The sequence below is a fragment of the Crinia signifera genome, chromosome 3 (genome assembly GCF_055691185.1).
Source record: "Crinia signifera chromosome 3, ASM5569118v1, whole genome shotgun sequence".
NCBI lineage: Eukaryota > Metazoa > Chordata > Amphibia > Anura > Myobatrachidae > Crinia > Crinia signifera.
In genome coordinates this window covers 171989105-172007761 of record NC_139219.1, presented here as the reverse complement: position 1 = coordinate 172007761, position 18657 = coordinate 171989105, and the positions used below count along the sequence as shown (strand labels likewise).

The following is an 18657-nucleotide window of genomic DNA, read 5'->3' as shown; positions in this document are numbered from 1 at the left end:
ATTTTGAGCCAGAACTGCATGTTTGTGTAAAAAAATGTAATTTTCCATTTTCACATCCCAGTTGTACCAAAATTGGTGAAACCCCTGGGGGTTTGAAATGTACACTATACCCCTAGATGAATTCCCTGAGGGGTGTAGATTGCAAAATGGGGTGACTTGTGGGGAAGGTTCCTAACTTTTAGCACTTATGGTGCCTAGAAACCTACATGGTGCCTAAAAAAAAATCTCATAAAAAGGAGGCTCCAAAATCAAGTAGGTGCTCCTTCTATTATGAAGCCTGTGGTTTGGTCAACGTGCACACTAGGGCCACATATAGGATATTTTTGAAAACACAAGAATTGGGGGAATCAATTTTTAGTCACATTTCTCTAGTAAAATCTACTGTATTTGTTAGAAAAATGTATTAAAATTGAAACTCTGCAAAAAAAAAGAAATTTTGAAATTTCACCTACACTTTGTTTTAATTCCTGTGAAACACCTAAAGGGTTAACAAACTTCCAAAATGCTGTTTTGAATACTGTGAGGGGTGCAGTTTTTGAAATGGCATCATTTATAAGGGTGTCTCACATACAAGTCCCTCAAAGTCACATCAGAACTGAACTGGTCCCTAAAAAAATCAGTGTTTGAAATTTTCTTGAAAATTTGAGAATTTGCTAGTCATATTTGAAGCCTCCTAGTGTCCAAAAAAATGAAAAGGGGGTTGAAATAATGATGGCAACATAAAGTAGACATATGGTCTATGTTAGTTATTAACTATTTTGAGTGGTATGATTATTTGTCTCACAAGCAGAAAATTTAACATTTTGCATATTGCTAAATTTTCCATTTTTTCACGATATTTTGGTATTTTTCACAAAAAAACACAGACTGTATCGACCAAAATTTACCACTAACTTGAAGTACAATGTGTCACGAGAAAACAATCTCAAAATCACTGGGATAAGTAAAAGCAAAAAAAAGTTATCCCCACTTAAGTGAGACATGTCAGATTTGAAAAAAAGGGCTCTGTCATGAAGGCACAAACTGGCTCTGTCATGAAGGGGTTAAAACTCCTTACGTTTTTAGTATTAACCTGTGTTGGGCTAAACATGGTAACACATGAGAGATTACATTAAGAAATACAAAAACACAAAAGGAAAGCCCTGCTTGCCCAGAAATTACAGGAGGTGATAATATTCAGATCTTCAAACAGAGAGGATAATAAAGGCCTTCTTTCATCTGCCAAAGAGGAATATCTTACCTGTTCTAAATCTTCAAAGAGAAGTGTATAATAGCTCCCTTTTCATACACATGAATCTGCAGGTACCCTGTCTGTGTTTTGCTTGTCCTTTGCTCCACCCCTATAGCCTGTCAATTATTGACAAGAAGAGCTGAGCTTGATCCTTAGCACAGTGCTTTCTTCTGTAAAGTTTCTATGTTTTGGAAGCTTTAGATGCCTAAGTGTCTGTGGTTTCCCTTATGCGAGTGCTCAGGCAGGTGTCTTCACAGACGCTAATTGTCCCTCCCCCTAAAAATCTCATTAAGTGATACCTAGACAATGCAAACATACGAGGCCTGTCTTCCTCAGTGAGAGATGATTGGTTCTAAAATTTTGGTTAATCTAGAACAACGGTTCTCAAACTGTGGGTCCCCACCTGCTTAGCATGGGGTCGTGACTGCATGTTGCTGGCCATCAGACTGAGGACTTTTCTAATCTCAGTCATTGATTCAAGGAGTCTAAAATAAGACAATTAAACAGATTTTTCAGACTCCTCACATCATTTTGTGCCTCCACAATGCTGCCATGCATGTGATGTCTGCTGCCTACACATGTGATGTGATGACCTTCTGCAACAACTTGCTGGGGTCCCGTAAATATTTTTATTGTCTGATGGGGTCCCAGAGCAAAATAGTTTGAGGAACCCGATCTAGAACAAGAAAGATGCATCTCAACTAGTAAATAACAAAATTTAGAACATAGAACATGGCAGCTAAACTGCACATTGTTTGTACATCTGTCCAAACCCAGACTGCAAATGTTCCAGGTACTTATATGTCTGTAATGCTTGAATTTTTGGAAATCTTACATTTATTTACTTAGTTTCCTGTTCTCTAATGCACGGTGTACCTCTTGTGGCACTAAATCATACAATCACACATTTCATCTGCATGCTAAGGGCCTCAGCAAAGCTAATAGGGCCTACACATGTGCGATTTGTGACTCTTTTCTAAGCAATCTGACTAGAATGCTTACAAATTAAGCACAAATCGCTATCTGTGTAAGGACCCAGCGACGGAGATGCACTGCCCTGCGCATCGCTATCGCCTGACTAGATTTATACCGCATGCAGTATAAATCTAGTCATCGCCCATGTTCTCTCTATTGATAACACAGGCAGTGACAAATTACTCAACACATTTCGGTGATGCAGCGCTGTGTGTGGAGCGATCTGGGTTTAACTAGATTGCTCAGTACACTACTACCATTGCCAGAGCCGGCCCTAGGCATAAGCAAACTAGGCAAATGCCTAGGGCACCAGTAGTTCTGCTGATTAAAATGATATGCAGCATGCCTATATTCTGTGTGTGAGTGAGGCTGTATCTGTATATGAAATAGTGTATTCATGGAAATCACTGGAACATAGCATTCTGTATTCAGGTACAGCCTCAGTCGCACACAGAATATAGGCATGCTGCATATAATTTTAATCATACAAAGCTCCTTGTGTGTCCTGCTCACATAACAATGCATATAAGACGAATTTTCAGCAAAAAATGCACCAAACGTTATCAGAAATGGTCAGGAGCTGCATGGCCTATTGAGGCAAGATGTATGAGGAAACATCTGTATCCAAGCAGAGGCAGAGGTCACAGTGTTAGCGGCTGTGCGAGTGCTGTCTGCGGGTGGGTTGTTTGTGCAATAGTGTTTGGCATATGTGTGTCATGCATAAATGCTAAAATAATGTGCGACATATGTGTAACAGGCATTATGTGTGTCATGTGTATAAGTACATTAATAATGTGCAACATATGTGTAAGGGGCATTATGTGTATCATGTGTATAAGGGCATTAATAATGTGAAACATATGTGTAAGGGGCATTATATGTGTCATTATGTGTATGAAGGGCATTAATAAAGGTTGGCATAATGTAAGGGGCATTATGTTTATAAGGACATTAATAATGTGTGTCGTGTAAGGGGCATTACTGTGTGGTATTATCAGGGGTGCCGAGAGAAAGGGGTAGGGGGTACAAATTACTCAGGCCAAAGTCTGATGGAAGGGCCCATTGGGGGCCCCGTTCCCTTAAGTTACAGCAGCAGCTGCAGCTCTTCTCCTCTGCCCAGCACACACTGCTTTGTGCTGGGTTGCAGTGTTGCCACGGAGGTGCTTAAAATACAATATTTTCTCAGGATTTATTTTCTAAGGGTATAATGTGAATGTGAGTAGCAATGTACATAAGGTAAAGTGGTACTACTGTGTGATGTAACGTGTATAAGGGACATCATCGCAAGATATAATGTGAATAAAGTTGCACTACTGTGTGGCATAATTTGAATTGGGGGTACTATTGTGTGGCCATGCCCCTTCCCAGCAAGAACGCATCCCTGTTTGGGCCACGAACTGAATGTGTGAACTCTGTTTCTATTGCTGGCAGGAGCACCAAAATGATGACTGCTATGATGAGGGTGGTTGGTGCTGGGAAAGGGGAGCAGGGTAAGAGGCAAAACTAGTGGCAGTGCTAAGGGGTACCAGCCAAAATCTTGCCTAGGGCATTATTTAGGCTAGGGCCGGCTCTGACCGTTGCCCCCTGTGTAGGCCTCATAAGGTTATTAGCGGTCATATCAATGTTATGTAAATGCTTTATTTTCTTTCTAGAAAGGTTGTATCTATGTCTTGTTACATGGTTAATGCAAGGAACCTCTCAGTATCTCAACTTCTTAATTTTTAGATGATTTTAGGTTACATTATTGCAGTAAGCTGTCAAAACAAAATCCCCAATTATAAGTGGCACTGAAGATGTACAAATTCATACCGTCTGGTGTGATGGCTGCAGGACAAAATTCCTTTACTAAATCACCAAGTGTATTAGGCTTCCCATCATTGCCAAGTGGGCGAAATAACTTCTGAACAAAAGGACGTTCATTGGTTGCCTGTAATTAGAGTAAAAAAAACACAAAAAATGAAATCCTACTGATAAGTCTGAGTACAAAAGAAAAACACAGACATACAGCATTAGGCACTACACAATAAAGCAATCAGAAGGTGTAATAATCACTAGTTAAATCACTTACTGACAGTTTTTTTTTTTTAAATAAAAAAGTTACATGAATAAATATACATGGTTGATTGTTCCATCAAAAAGTCAGTAAAAACCATAAGGCTTATTAAATGTGGTTGTGCAAATGGATTCAGTATGAAATCCCGGCGGTCGGGATCCCGGTGTTCAAAATCCCGACGCCGAAATCCCGACCGACGAAATCCCGACAAGGGGGGGACGTGGATCGCCCCCCCTTGCGGGCTCGCTGCACTCGCCATGCAGCGGGCCTGGTGCCTTGCTACGCTCGGCACGCTAATTTATTCTCCCTCCAGGGGTGTCGTGGACACCCACGGAGGGAGAAAGTGTCGGGATTTCGGCGGTCGGGATTCCAGCGCCGGGATTCTGAACGCCGGGATCCCGACCGCCGGGATTTACACTGCATCCCGTGCAAATTGTACTCTTTGAAAAAGCTCACATTGGAGCGAAACTAGTTAGAGGATCCTGGCACCCGTGGAGAGGAGTTATTTTTTCCTGTTTAGTCCACCATTGTTGTCCCATACGCTTGTACTCACTGCCAATTCCGCCAGAGACATCTATTACACAGGCGGCCACTACACGGACACAGAGTTCTAGCTCTGCTGTTACCATCAACTGTGCAGCGGGTGAGAGACGCAGCACAGTACGCCCCACGGACACACCGCACTAGCCGGAGGCGAGACCACCCACTGCTGCGGGTGAGAGACGCAGCAGTACCGGCTGACATCACACTGCTGGTTTTCAGGTGGTTCTCTTACCTGGCAATTCATCTTGCATTCACCGCAAATTAGCAGGTAGCAGCACTGGGGGCAGTGAACACTTCACGGAATCGTCCCTCAGTCTCCCTGCTTCTTTCCATCTTGCTACAAAATATTTACTGGAGTCCGTGAGTACCACATATGTGGAAATATTATCCCTGCTAAATAACCAAATACACTTGGAGACCGAGTAGTTTATTGGCAACTTGGGGGGCAATCTATATTCATATATTCACATATGGAATTTGAATAAATCCCGGGGACATTCATTTTTATCTTATATAATTTTTATGCATATATATTTCGTATTATTTATTTCTATATATATTTTTGATCTTTTTTATTTATTTTCATTAATTATGTTATAGCTTGCATATAAACCAACAGAAATAGGTGGCCACCTAAATTATATGAGCATTGTCCATTTATCCATCTAATATTCAATAATATTTTATATTGTGTGAAAATTATTTATTGTATTTTTTGATATGTTTTATAAATGAGATTTTTTTTACAAATCAATAAATAATCATTTATTAAAAATCATGTGGAACGGTGACTCAGCCATATTGCACTCTATACAGACAAAAGCACAGACACTGGGATTTTTATCTCTCTTTGTTGTTCTATAGAAGGTAAACCCACATCTGTGTGGGGTAGTTTCCTTCTAACTAGGTGTGATCGCAGTTACACCACCCCGTCTGCAGCTGAAATCATACCAGGGAGTTTCTATTTTCATTTTTATTAAAAAAAAATAATAATATATTCACATTAAATGATACACAGCGCCTAAAATATGAGGGTAACCTCAAGGAAGACAAATTGTACAAATGTACTGTAACTTATAGCTACTACCATTTTACATATTTTGCTACTCTCCTGGAATGTCCATGACAACATCCTTCCCAGATCACACTTCTCTTTCTTGTGAATTCATATCATTGTGCAGTGAGGAGGGGCAGTGTAGATTCAAATTACATCATCATAGGGGGAGATGTATGAAGAAGTGAAAAGTGTAGCAACATACTTTTACTGTTCAGTATCCATGGGCACAGTTTGGGCTGTGGAACCTAGAGGTAAGTAGAGCAATGCTGGTCCGTCTTTTCCCAAGTCATGTGCTCTACTATTATGAATTTTAGTGGATCTCTAATCCAGTGATCCAAGGAGTCTGAAGTAACAAAATTCAACTACACGTGGTCCCATTCACACTTTTTTTCCCATGTGACTGGGACCTTCCACTGGGAAATTATACTGGTATCCATATTTGATCCATGTGTATTGGAAAAAAACCCGAGGACTGGCGACCCACAAAGAAACCATTATGTGTATGGTGCTGCTGTGTAATCCTTAAGTGGAGTACACCCCAACTCTATTAATTCGCACTATTTGGTGTCCCTTGGTGGATACGGGTACTTTGGTGATAAAGTGGCATAGCCTCCCATCAGAGGTGGTAGACGCAAATACAGTAGTACAATTTAAACATGCTTGGGATAGACATATTGATATCCTTACAAAAAAAATAAGGATCAAATATGGTTTGAGGTAACATGTTTAAAAAAGGGGCAGACTAGATGGGCCAAGTGGTTCTTATCTGCCGTCAAATTCTATGTTTCTATGTTTCCATGTTTCTAAGATACCTTTATGTGAGATGAGAACATTACAACCACATGAGTTTTGGTATGCCATCTCCTACAAGTAAAATACACCTTTATATCAGGAATGTACTCTACTTGGGTGTGAGTATGGTATTGGATTTCACTAAAAATATCTCCCAAATTTAATACAAATTTCTTTTCTATATTTGAACACCGAGGAGAAAATAAGATAAGTAACCAACAAACTATTCAGGACAAGAAAAGGACCTTATATAGTTAATTCATACTTCTTTTTTATGTTGTAAGCGCGGTGTGTGACAGGTGAAGAATAATTTTTTCCTGTACTTGATTTTGTAATCTTTGTATTTTATAAACCATTGCATCCCAAAGCAAGTTAGGCTGTTATGTTAACAATATAGCATAAAGCTAAATAAAAAGGGGAAGACTAGATGGGCCAAATGGTTCTTATCTGCCGTCAAATTCTATGTTTCTAAGTACAGATGTGGTTACAACTATATTCTTTCTACTTTGTCTCTACACTTTTGCCCCTTTCAGACCGCACATATTAACCGGTATATTGCCGTTTTTTTTACCGTTTCAAAACGGTAATATGTGCGGTCTGTAAGGTCCAGAGTGAATTTACCGTTTTAAAATAACTGGTATTTTAAAACGGTAAAAAAGCAGGGTCCTACCCGTTTCAGACACGTTTTTTTTGCTGTCTGAACGGGTCTGAAACGGTACCCAGGCAGCATTGAGCACTATTGGTCCCCAGCGCAGTGCATATTTAATGAGTCGGATGCTCACTACATATGCGCATATGTAATGAGCGGATGGCTCCTTAAATATGCACGGCGCTGGCTCAGAGGGGACCAGTCATTATCCACATTACTGCACACAGTGACTAGCCAGTAGCTGGCATGACAATCCTGAATATGGGGATAGAATAAAACCGACGGATATTTTATATATACAGTAGAAGCCTGTGCACACAATCAGAAGGAAACCAGGTGGATTTCAGTTTCTGTATCAGCAGGCACAGACTTTAACGTGTGATTGGGCGCTCGTACACCACATGGCCTGAAGCAACCCAAGAACCACACACAGCGCAGCGGACATTGAGGTATATGGGGTGCATCGGGCAATGGGTAGGCCAGGAGGACCGTGCTTGTCATGCTGCTTTAGACCAGGTACAAACCTGCTTTAGACCAGGTATTTACATGCGATGTGAAAGGGGTTAAACTTGCTCTGACCCGTTTTAAAAAACGTTTTAAATACCTGGTCTAAGCAGGTTTTGCGGTGTGAAAGCAGCATTACTGTGAACCAGAATCACTTGCACATAATACTCCCCATGTTTTATACAATACACTTACAGAGAGATTATATATGTGTATTAACAAAAAGAATAATTACATTTAATTACATGCCAATTGCACAATTACAGTCACACTCAGTACCATAACAAACTAGCATGCCAAATCATGGGATGCGGTCATTTGGTCTACTGCATTATGGTCGACAGTCATTAGGTCGAATCCATTAGGTCGACATGCTAAAAGGTCGACATGACTCTAGGTCGACATGGGAAAAGGTCGACATGATTCTAGTTCGAAAGGTCATTAGTTCGACAGGTCATTAGTTCGACAAGGTCATTAGTTCGACATTGTCTATGTCGACATTCACAAGGTCGACATGGAGTTTTTCACTGTTTTTTGAGCCAACATGTGCCGACAGGCGGTATTTCATGCCCTACCATCCACTAGGGCGTGGTGGGAGAATAAAATAGTGTGCCGAGCGTAGCGAGGCACCGTGCCCGACGCATAGCGAGCGATGCGAGGGGATGCAGTGCACTTTAAACTGTGTCCATGTCGACTGTGTTGACATTCAGGTAAAAAAACAGTGAAAAACCCCATGTCGACCTTGTGAATGTCGACATAGACAATGTCGAACTAATGACCTTGTCGAACTAATGACCTGTCGAACTAATGACCTTTCGACCTAGAATCATGTCGACCTTTTCCCATGTCGACCTAGAGTCATGTCGACCTTTTAGCATGTCGACCTAATGGATTCGACCTAATGACTTTCTACCATAATGCAATAGACCAAATGATCCCAACCCCAAATCACTTATATTTGAAACATACTCCTTTGACTTCATGGTCATTTTGATATTTAAATTATGCTACATATTTTGTTATGAGAAAGAAAAAAGTTAATTTGGGGGCATAATTTTAAGAAACAATACGAGTGCGCGTTGTGGCTTTCACAATCTGTTCTATACGTTCTAGTGCAGGCCTTGCCAACCTGTGGCTCTCCACTTGTTGTAAAACTACATATCCCAGCATGACTTGCCATAGTTTTTTCATTCCTTAATAGCAAAGCAGTGAAAAGGCATGCTGGGACTTTAAATCTGCATACACGCTGGGTGTTTTTGCCCAGCATGTATGTACAGCGGTGAAGGGGAAAAGTGCTTGGCTAAAAATAGCTCAATGCACACACACTGTGCGATTGTCCCAGCAGTGGACGGCTTTCCATAGCAGATTGCTATGGAAAGCTGTCCACCCTGCCGCTCATCTGCTGATACTACCAAGCAGCCGGCATCGCTCATCGCCGGGCCATACACACTGAGCAGCTTTTGAGGTGAAAGCAGCTCAAACGGTTCGTGAGCTGCTTTCAGTTCAAAATCGCCCCGTGTGTATGGGCCTTTAGTTTCATAACAGCTGGAGAGCCACAGGTTGGTCAGGTCTGTTTTAGTGCATGCAGTTATTTTAAAGGAAACCTCCCATAAATACATGTATTTGTAAAATATAAACAGCAGTAATAAAAATTAGTTCTACTCTAATAAAAAAAAAGTAATAAAACAAGTTACGGTCTGTTAATCAAACAACCATCACAAGTCCTCCTGAATGTCATTAAACCAACTTTACAGACTTTCACACTACTTCCACTTCAGACTTGCATATACAGGTACTAGGTTGCAAGTTCTCAATTATAATTGCATATTCTAGTAATAACTATTGGGATCTCACAGACTACACTGCACATTGGCGATTTCGCTATCTCAGCCGCTTCCTGGTGTCCCAAATAAATTATTCTGCATATACTCTTTACTGATTCAGTCAAGAATCAAAGGTTCAGCACAATCCAACTGCTTGGGAATGAAAAACTACTTCATGTGTATGAGGGAGAACTATACATACAGTGCATACCCTCAATGACCATAGATGAAAGCATCCAATATTTTACTTGCAAATGCATCCGAGATGTCCTGCGCATGCTTTCTGATGGTTACTGTCAGGGGATTCAGATCGCAATTGCATGGAGAGCTATGCAGTTCCCATAGATGTGACCCATGACAAAATGTAAACAGTCTGGGCAGGCACATAATGTCAAGTAAGAGAGTGGACACATATATAAGATACAAACCTATAGGGACAAATCTTGTAAAATGTCAACAAGAAAGAAATATTCAGCAATTATTGTTTTCAGCATATCAATAATAACTTAACTAGTGTGACTGCATTTGGAGACAAAATTGCAAAAAATATCTTTTGTATAAGGTGCTAAAATGCCTGCCCCTAACATGCACAGTGCAGCTGAATGACACATATGCGGCCTTCACTGACCACTTCCTCCAACTGCCACTAACGATGAACGAATTAGAAACTCTCACAAAGTTGCATGGCAAGTGATCTGTATCCCGCTATCTGGATAGTCACCCATTGCCATGGTGACAATTGTCACCTTCATGCATCGCCCCCCCCAACCCTGCCCTTATCCCTGAAGCAGAGATGGGCAGGGTTTGTGTGCCCCGCTGCCAGGAAACTGGGACGTGTGTCCCAGTGAAATGGAACGCCGGCTCGCCAGCGGTGGCGTTCTGGTGAGCCCCAGCACTGGCTGAGAGGTGCTCCATCTGTATGTCTGAGTAGCAATATCTATGTATAAATGGTCCTGATACATCTACTTATAAGGGTGTTACTTGGTCAATGAGTATTTTAGTAAAATAAGGATCAAATTAATCTTAAATAACAAAACAATTTATTCAAAATAAAACAGAATCTCTTACATATTTGTTGTTTGTTTGTCCAGTATGCATTCAGACACTGTTTGCCAATTTGGACTAAACCACAGCGAGGTGGCTTGATCGGGTTCAGATTAGGTTCATGAGCACTGAGACCCCCAATCCTGACCCCGGGGGCCCAAAAAAGTGTCCAACCACTACACCAAGTTGGTTAGGGAAGCAAGATATGGCAAAGTTGCATAACATAGAGGGGGAAAGGACACAGGGTTTAAGAGCCGACGACAGAAAGGTGTATGCCGGGAGGACCATGAGCATGGGTTTGGTATGCATTCGACACCATTGCACCGATTTTGATGAAACCAAGATAAGGTGGCTTGATTGGCTCCAGATTAGGTTCACGGCCACTAAAATTCCCTATCCCGTCCCCAGGGGCCCAAAAAGTGGTACGGCCACTACGTAAAGTGGGTCAGGGAAGCAAGATATGGCAAAGTTGCATAACATAGAGGAGTATGTGGTTTAGATTTAAAAAAAAATTGCTGAGATCCAGGAGCTGACATCAGAGAGGTGTATGCCGGGCACACTGTGGGCATGTCCAGTATGCATTTGGACACTGTTGGACCGATTTAGACGAAACCAATGTGAGGTGGCTTGATTAGGTCCACGGCCAAAAAGACCCCCAATCCCAACCTTGTGGCCCAAAAAGAGGTCTGGCCACTATACAAAGTGGTCAGGGAAGCAAGATATAGCGAAGTTACATAACATGGAGGAGTATGTGGTTTAAGAAAAAAATATGGTCAGATCTGGGAGCCGACCACAGAGAAGTGCATGCCAGGCACAATATGGGCATGGGGAACATGTGGCCCTTAACATAGACAGATTTGGATGAGAACTTCAGATGACACTAGGCTGCCGCCTCCTGGGTATGTTGGAAGAGCTGTCCAGTTAAATTCAAGAGAAGGATAAAGTTCTAGTAATGCTAATTGCACAACAAAACCCAAGCAACGCCGGGTACCTCAGCTAGTGTATAATATCCGTATATAACAGAGTATTACAAAATCAAAATGAAAGTGTGCTTTATTACCATAAAATAAATATTTATTAGCTTATGAACACACTAAGCTGCCTTGGCCAAATCAAGTGTATAATACCACCATATAGGATATAAAAAATATGCCTAGAAAATCAACTACTTATTTGCTAATAGTCATGAGTGCATCCATCTTTTACTAGTTGAAATTGTACCGTACAGGAGTTAAGTATTGGTGATACAGTGACACTCACCTTTAAGATTAATTTCACTTTCATACTCCCTTAACAAGTAACCCCTTGTGCGCCAATGACCAGAATACCAGCATGTAGGCAGAAGTCATTCAGTATTGCATGGAGATTTTATTAGCACTAGTTTATGACCAAAAACCACCATCTGTTGTATAGGAAAGAACTATTTTGGATGCCTTTTAAAAGATCTTCTCTCCAGCCCTCTAATTACACTGTTTATCAGGTCATTAAAGGGAGTGAAGATTTATACCAGTAATCCTAGAAAGTCATGCAATGCACTACAGCATAGTAATACTTTCTGAGTTCTGTTTGACACCTGTAAATTGAAAAAATTAAAGTAAGGCAATGCATACATTATTCAATTGCCTCAGGGATCTACCTGAACTTGCCCAGTTAATTGTACTGCATGTTTGTGTTTCCAAATATCGATCAGAAATCGTCTGACATGTCCGATAGATCGGATAATTTGGTCGGCAAGGAAATGTCTTGCAGGGAAGGTATGCATATGCAGGGCTTATGTAATAGCCTGGGTAATACAGGCTGTGTTGGAATTTTGGGGAGTAGGTCTGTATTTTTTAAACGCCAATCATTTACAAGGCAAAACCAAATACTAAATGATGTTATCATGTTGGCAAGTGAGCATTTTGTATCTAATATATATGGTGGGCATCTACCACAGAGTCTTATATATATTGCATTCTTATGTTCAGGGGAAAAAAGGAATAGACATAGGAGGAAAGAGATAGTGATAGAATAATAGGGGAGAGTGAGAGAGATATGTATCGCTGGTACCCTAGCCCACTGTAAGCAGTGTATTTTTGTTTGTTAATAACATACTGTAAACTACAGAGAGGACACAGGCTATTCTAGATATTTTGGGGACACTACAATATTTTGAATTGTACAGTCCTTATCATATTTATATAATATATTATGTCATTTAATTGTTACATAGCTACATAGTTGGTGAGGCTGAATAAAGACTTGCGTCCATCTTGTTCAACCTATGCTTATAATAGTTTATCCCTTGTTGTATAGTATGTTCTGATATTTTAAAGACAGATTATGTTACTTATTCGTACCTGTGGATGTTTTTAATCAATAAATGTATATCCAATCTTATTTTAGTACTTGTATGTTAGTCGGGCTCCCACTAAGCTATTTGCTTAGTTTTCCGCATCCGCTCCCCTCGCTGCGCTCGCCACACTATATAGAGTCAACTCCATGCCGACATGGATAGTGGGGGTATGAGCGTACTAACTTTAGTGGGCGCCCAACTAACATATAAAGTACCAAGATTTTAAATGTATTTATAGCGTCTGCTGACACCACTTCTCCAGGAAGAGAGTTCCAAAGTTTGACTGCTCTGACTGTAAAGAAATATTTTCTTCTAGAATAGATGAAGAATTGTACGTAACTTCGCATCAGAACTTATTTTTCACTGCGCATTGTTTGAAACAAGGTGGAAATATCAATAACTGCTGTTTTCACATTTCTATGGCAAAATATATCATTATTCACAACAATTCTGGACTCGTTAATATAGTTCGGTATGATAAGCAGCAAATTACACACTGTAATCTTTGTAAATCTTCTAAACAAACACCATACCCAAAAAAGAGAAAGGGCAGATCAGCAGAGCACTTCAGCGATCTGCTCTTCACTTGTGACACATTCCAGATATGCTTCTTCCAGAGGGAAAGACAAGAAGTGCATTCAATTATGGGGTTTGTTATTATGTGGCTGTGTGATCAAGAGCTCAATAGAATGTTTCTTCTTTTTTTCTTAGGGGGGGGGGGGGGGCTTGCAATATGAATATTGCAGCGTTTCCTAATATGAAACATAACAGAGCATTGTACAACTCGCTCTGCTAGCATATGAAAGATATTGTACAAAACAAAAAGACAGCATGCATGAGCAATAAATATATTGGGGGAAAAAAATACACATGTACACCACGTGCACAGGATATCAGCATTGTAGCTGGAACTAAACAATTAAGAGCTCTTTGTAAATAAAGGTCCTAAAAGCTTTTCAAAAGATTAATTCAGAGATTAAATATTTTAACACTGCATGGTTATTAGCTCAAGGGCCAAATGTAATAGAGTGTGAGAATCAGAAAGTGAGAGATTTTGGGAGAGTTTTCCCATTAATTTTTTAAAGCGGCAATCACTTCAGGTCCATAGGCACTGGGCGATTTTGCCCAGCGTGCATGGACAGCAATGATTGCGGCCATCGCTGGTGGGGGGAAGCCGCTCAGTGCATACACACTAAGTGGATTTCCCCCCTGCCCGGGACTGTCAGTGGGGGCGGATGGCTTTCCATAACGCAGCACTATGGAAATCCGTCCACAAAGACACTCATCTCCTGCTAATACGAGCAGATGAACATCTTTCCCGCCAATGATGCGGGAGCACGCATCACCACTCATTGCCAGGCTGTACACACTGGGCTGCTGTGAGCTGAAAGCTGCTCACTACACCAAGTTTGAGTGGCTTTCAGCTCAAAATCACCCAGTGTGTATGGGCCTTAACACTGCAAATGCTAGATTTTGCCATGTTATTGATTGCCACTATTACATTTGGAAGTGTGCTTCACTCAAGCAAGAACCCATGTATAAATCTGGTTGTGGGGTGTCAAAGGGTAACTTATTTTAAATGGCACCCACTTCGGATCTCCTTGGCACTCATATGATAACTTTGCTAGAATGTAACATACAGAATTACTTGTATACTGTAATTGCTAATAAGTCCAATATTGCAGGCTTATCGGTACTTGTGTAGTTTCACGGCGCCACCGCGCGCACAGTGAAACTTTGAAACTTGGCAGTCTGCCAGACTCTGTGTTTACTGTGCGCGTGCCGCTCTAGCTGTTCTCAGCGCAGCGCATGGCTGCTTTCCTTATGTAAGCTACGTTATCAGCGTAGCGCTGGGCAGCAGCAGCGCACGCTGCCCAGCGCTGACAGGTCACTGTGGTACTTGTAGTTCCACAGTGAAATAGGCAGTCCTGCACACCGCTGACAACCCGACAATTTAGACGCTAAAGCGTCTAAATCCAGACTCCCTGAACTGGACACCCCGTCTAGATTTAGACGTCTAAATCCAGACTCCCTGCAAGCCGCTAAGATGGGGGCATCTAAATTTAGACGCTAAAGCATCTAAATTTAGTAGGGTCTAGGGGTACACTTTTAAACCTGTTCACAATGACACTAGTCGACGTAACAGCTATGGACCTTGTTAATCCCACTATACATGCCAACCCGAAGCGTGGCGAGCGCAGCGAGCCCGCGAGGGGTGGCGGTACGCGTCCTACGACCTTTTCCTACCCCCACTATCCATGTCGGCGTGGAATTGATTTTATAAAGTGTGGTGAGCGCAGCGAGCCACCGAGCCCGAAGCGTGGTGAGCGCAGTGAGGGGACGCGGATACCTTCACAGGTATACGCGTCCCCTCGCGGGCTTCACAGGTATCCGCTGCGCTCGCCACACTTTATAAAATCAACTCCACGCCGACGTGGATAGTGGGGGTATGAAAACGTGGTAGGACACGTACCGCCACCGCTCGCCACGCTTCGGGTTGGCATGGATAGTGGGATTAACAAGGTCGACAGCTGTTACGTCGACTAGTGTCATTGTGAACAGGTTTAATAGTGTACCCCTAGACCCTACTAAATTTAGATGCTTTAGCGTCTAAATTTAGATGCCCCCATCTTAGCGGTTTGCAGGGAGTCTGGATTTAGACGTCTAAATCTAGACGTCTAAATTGCCGGGGTGTCCAGTTCAGGGAGTCTGGATTTAGACGCTTTAGCGTCTAAATTGCCGGGTTGTCAGCGGTGGGCAGGAGTCTGGATTTAGACCCTTTAGCGTCTAAATTGCCGGGTTGTCAGCGGTGTGCAGGACTGCCTATTTCACTGTGGAACTACAAGTACCACAGTGACCTGTCAGCGCTGGGCAGCGTGCGTTGCTGCTGCCCAGCGCTACGCTGATAACGCAGCTTACATAAGGAAAGCAGCCACGCGCTGCGCTGAGAACAGCTAGAGCGGCACGCGCACAGTAAACACAGAGTCTGGCAGACTGCCAAGTTTCAACGTTTCACTGTGCGCGCGGTGGCGCCGTGAAACTACACAAGTACCGGCTTATCATACACCCCACAAAACTGTCGGAGTCTGAGTCGGAGTCTGAGGAATTTTCGAGTACCTGGAGTCGGAAAATAATGCACCGACTCCAACTCCGACTCCGAAAATTATAATTAATGACTTCTCTACTGTAAGAATAAAGACCAACGCATGCAGTGCCTCACGTAACCGCAAAACAAACACGTTAAGTGACCGTGAAAAAGCATGCTTTTCATGTGCTTCACTATATGGCACGCAACGCACAATTCGGAGCACCAATACTTATAAATGTATTCTCCCTTGTAGTTTACAACTTATTTCCAACGTTCAATGAGGTTTTCAATACCTCGTTGGTAGAAATCACCTGGTGTAGAATTCATTCAACCAAGCTCTCCCACCATACGCACAACATCTTTTTACGTAGATGAAGATCTTGTTTCATGCGCGGGGTCGTTTGTTTACCTTGGCTAAGCCATTCCTTACGCTGGTTCATATTGATGTACAGGCACCATTTTTCGTCGCCAGTAACGATTCGGTAAAGAAATCGTTCCTTATGTCCATGAATTGAACGGTGACGAGCAAGCGAACCAGCGGAGATTGTGGCTCGTTGATTTTTGTTGTCGTCACAAAGCATGCGGAACTCATCCTCCACACTTCTGAACCTTTCCTATTGAGTGAAAATTCTTCTCTATACCTAGAAGAGCTTAGAAGGACTTGATGGAACAGCTTCTTGGATTCAACGGTTAGTGTTTATATTTATTTTAAAACCTGCATGCCTGCTTGTCTGTATGAGGGAAGACATGTGTACATGTTTCTGGAAGAAACTGTCTATCCTAGGTTTTTAAGTGTGGTGCAAGGAATGTATCAAATACATTTGCATATTAATACAGGGGAGTCGGAGTCGGGGTCAGCAGTATGAGGGGTCGGAGTCGGAACATTTATCTACCAACTCCACAGCCCTGCCTACCATATGTATTATCATTAGGTAGATACAGTAGTGGGTTGTTGTTTTTTTAGCAAAGTGCATCTAGTGGGCACCTAGCCTTTGATCCTTGAGGGACCATGGGTACGCAGTTCTCATTATTGGCAAAATGTAAATAGTTATTGCATAGTTGGGTTAGTGTACTGCTATTTCCCTGTAATTCTTGGTCACAGCCACATTCTATATCAGCAATCTTCAATTGCCCAGGGGAACAGGACATGATTCACATTCAGCTATGGCATGACAAGTTATGGAAAAAAACACTAAAAAAATGTGAAGAGTGAAAGTAAAACAAACCCAAGCTCACTATAAATATCTGGGATTCTTATAAGGTAGATGTCACAAAACCATTGCGTTTAATAGCTTAGCTTTAATAAAGTCGCTATCCAATTGTAAAGCGCAATGGAATATGCTGCACTATATAAGAAACATGTAAATAATTATAAATAATAATAATGGAAAAGTACTGTACATTTTTGTTCATCTTCACTCCCAAAGTTGTCCATAAAGGAATGACATTTGCTAAATTACGGCGTCAGATGTACTGGGACAACTGTCTTAAGTAACTTAAGAACATTATAATCAAAATGTAACTTTATTTCATAGAAATATTCCCCCTGCAGGTTTTTATTTGATGAAAACAGTAATCCTAAAGACAGAGTTTTACTTTTCTTTATCAATCTAGGAAAAAAAAAAAATCAAGCAAGAAACTGACTGCCCAGCGCCGCAGGAACCCGCTGCCTGGACACTGCTTCCCACCAGCCACTGCCCTAACCCTACTGCTGCACATAGGTGTGTGACAGCGGTGCTTCATAGCTGTCACACACCTAGGGATTGGACCAACACATCGTGGGTGCTAAAAAGCACCTGCGATGTGCCGCTGATGGGTCCGATCCAACAGATTGAACATGTAGCAGGTTGAATCTGTAGTGTCCGACCCGATGTGCACGGGATAGCGCATCGGGTCGGATGAAGTGTCAAACACATCTGATTTGGGCTGATTTCTCACCAGATCCATCTGGATCTAGCAAAATCGGACAAGTGTATGGGCACCTTTACACATGAACTCATTTGCAAAAGGCTTCTATTGTCTCTTATCACAGCAAAGTATTTAAGACACTAATGTACATTTAAAAGTTATATACGGATACATGCATATAATTTAATTTAATTTATGTAAAAGTGATGTTTTTACTTAAAGAACAAAATAAACAAAAATAAAACAGCAAAGTTCTTTAAGTCAGGCGTGCATCTTATTTTAGTTTTCAAAGACATTGTTTCGAAGCAACACACTGATGTGGTGTGCACTTGTGAACATCAACTGCAGACTATGTCCTGTCCTGTAAGTCATATATCATCTCTTTTCCTGGAGCAAAAGAAAAAAAATTCCAGAAAGAAATGAACTTTTATTAATAAATGAAGAAATTAAGTGTACAGCATTACTCTAGTCTCATAAAACCGAAGACATAACTATCTCCAGTATGGACATATGGTTGCTTTTATCATCACAGCTACAGGGCAGTTCTTATTGATGAAATGAAGATGGGATTTATTGTTAACCCTTTTACAACTTATTTTAAACAAAATTAAAAACATACCAAAAAAAAACATACATTTCCTTTTACATAAACAAT

At 41.5% G+C, this 18657-nt stretch overlaps 1 protein-coding gene across 3 annotated transcripts in view; it reads right to left on the bottom strand.

Annotated features, from left to right (window-relative positions):
* The window catches only part of ATG5 (autophagy related 5), a 210880-nt gene that overhangs the window by 47049 nt on the left and 145174 nt on the right, over positions 1-18657 (bottom strand). For all 3 annotated transcript variants that reach the window (XM_083176953.1, XM_083176954.1, XM_083176955.1), the window contains exon 7: positions 4016-4133. In XM_083176953.1, the coding sequence (XP_083033079.1) occupies positions 4016-4133 (118 nt within the window). The remainder of the gene's footprint in view (positions 1-4015; positions 4134-18657) is intronic.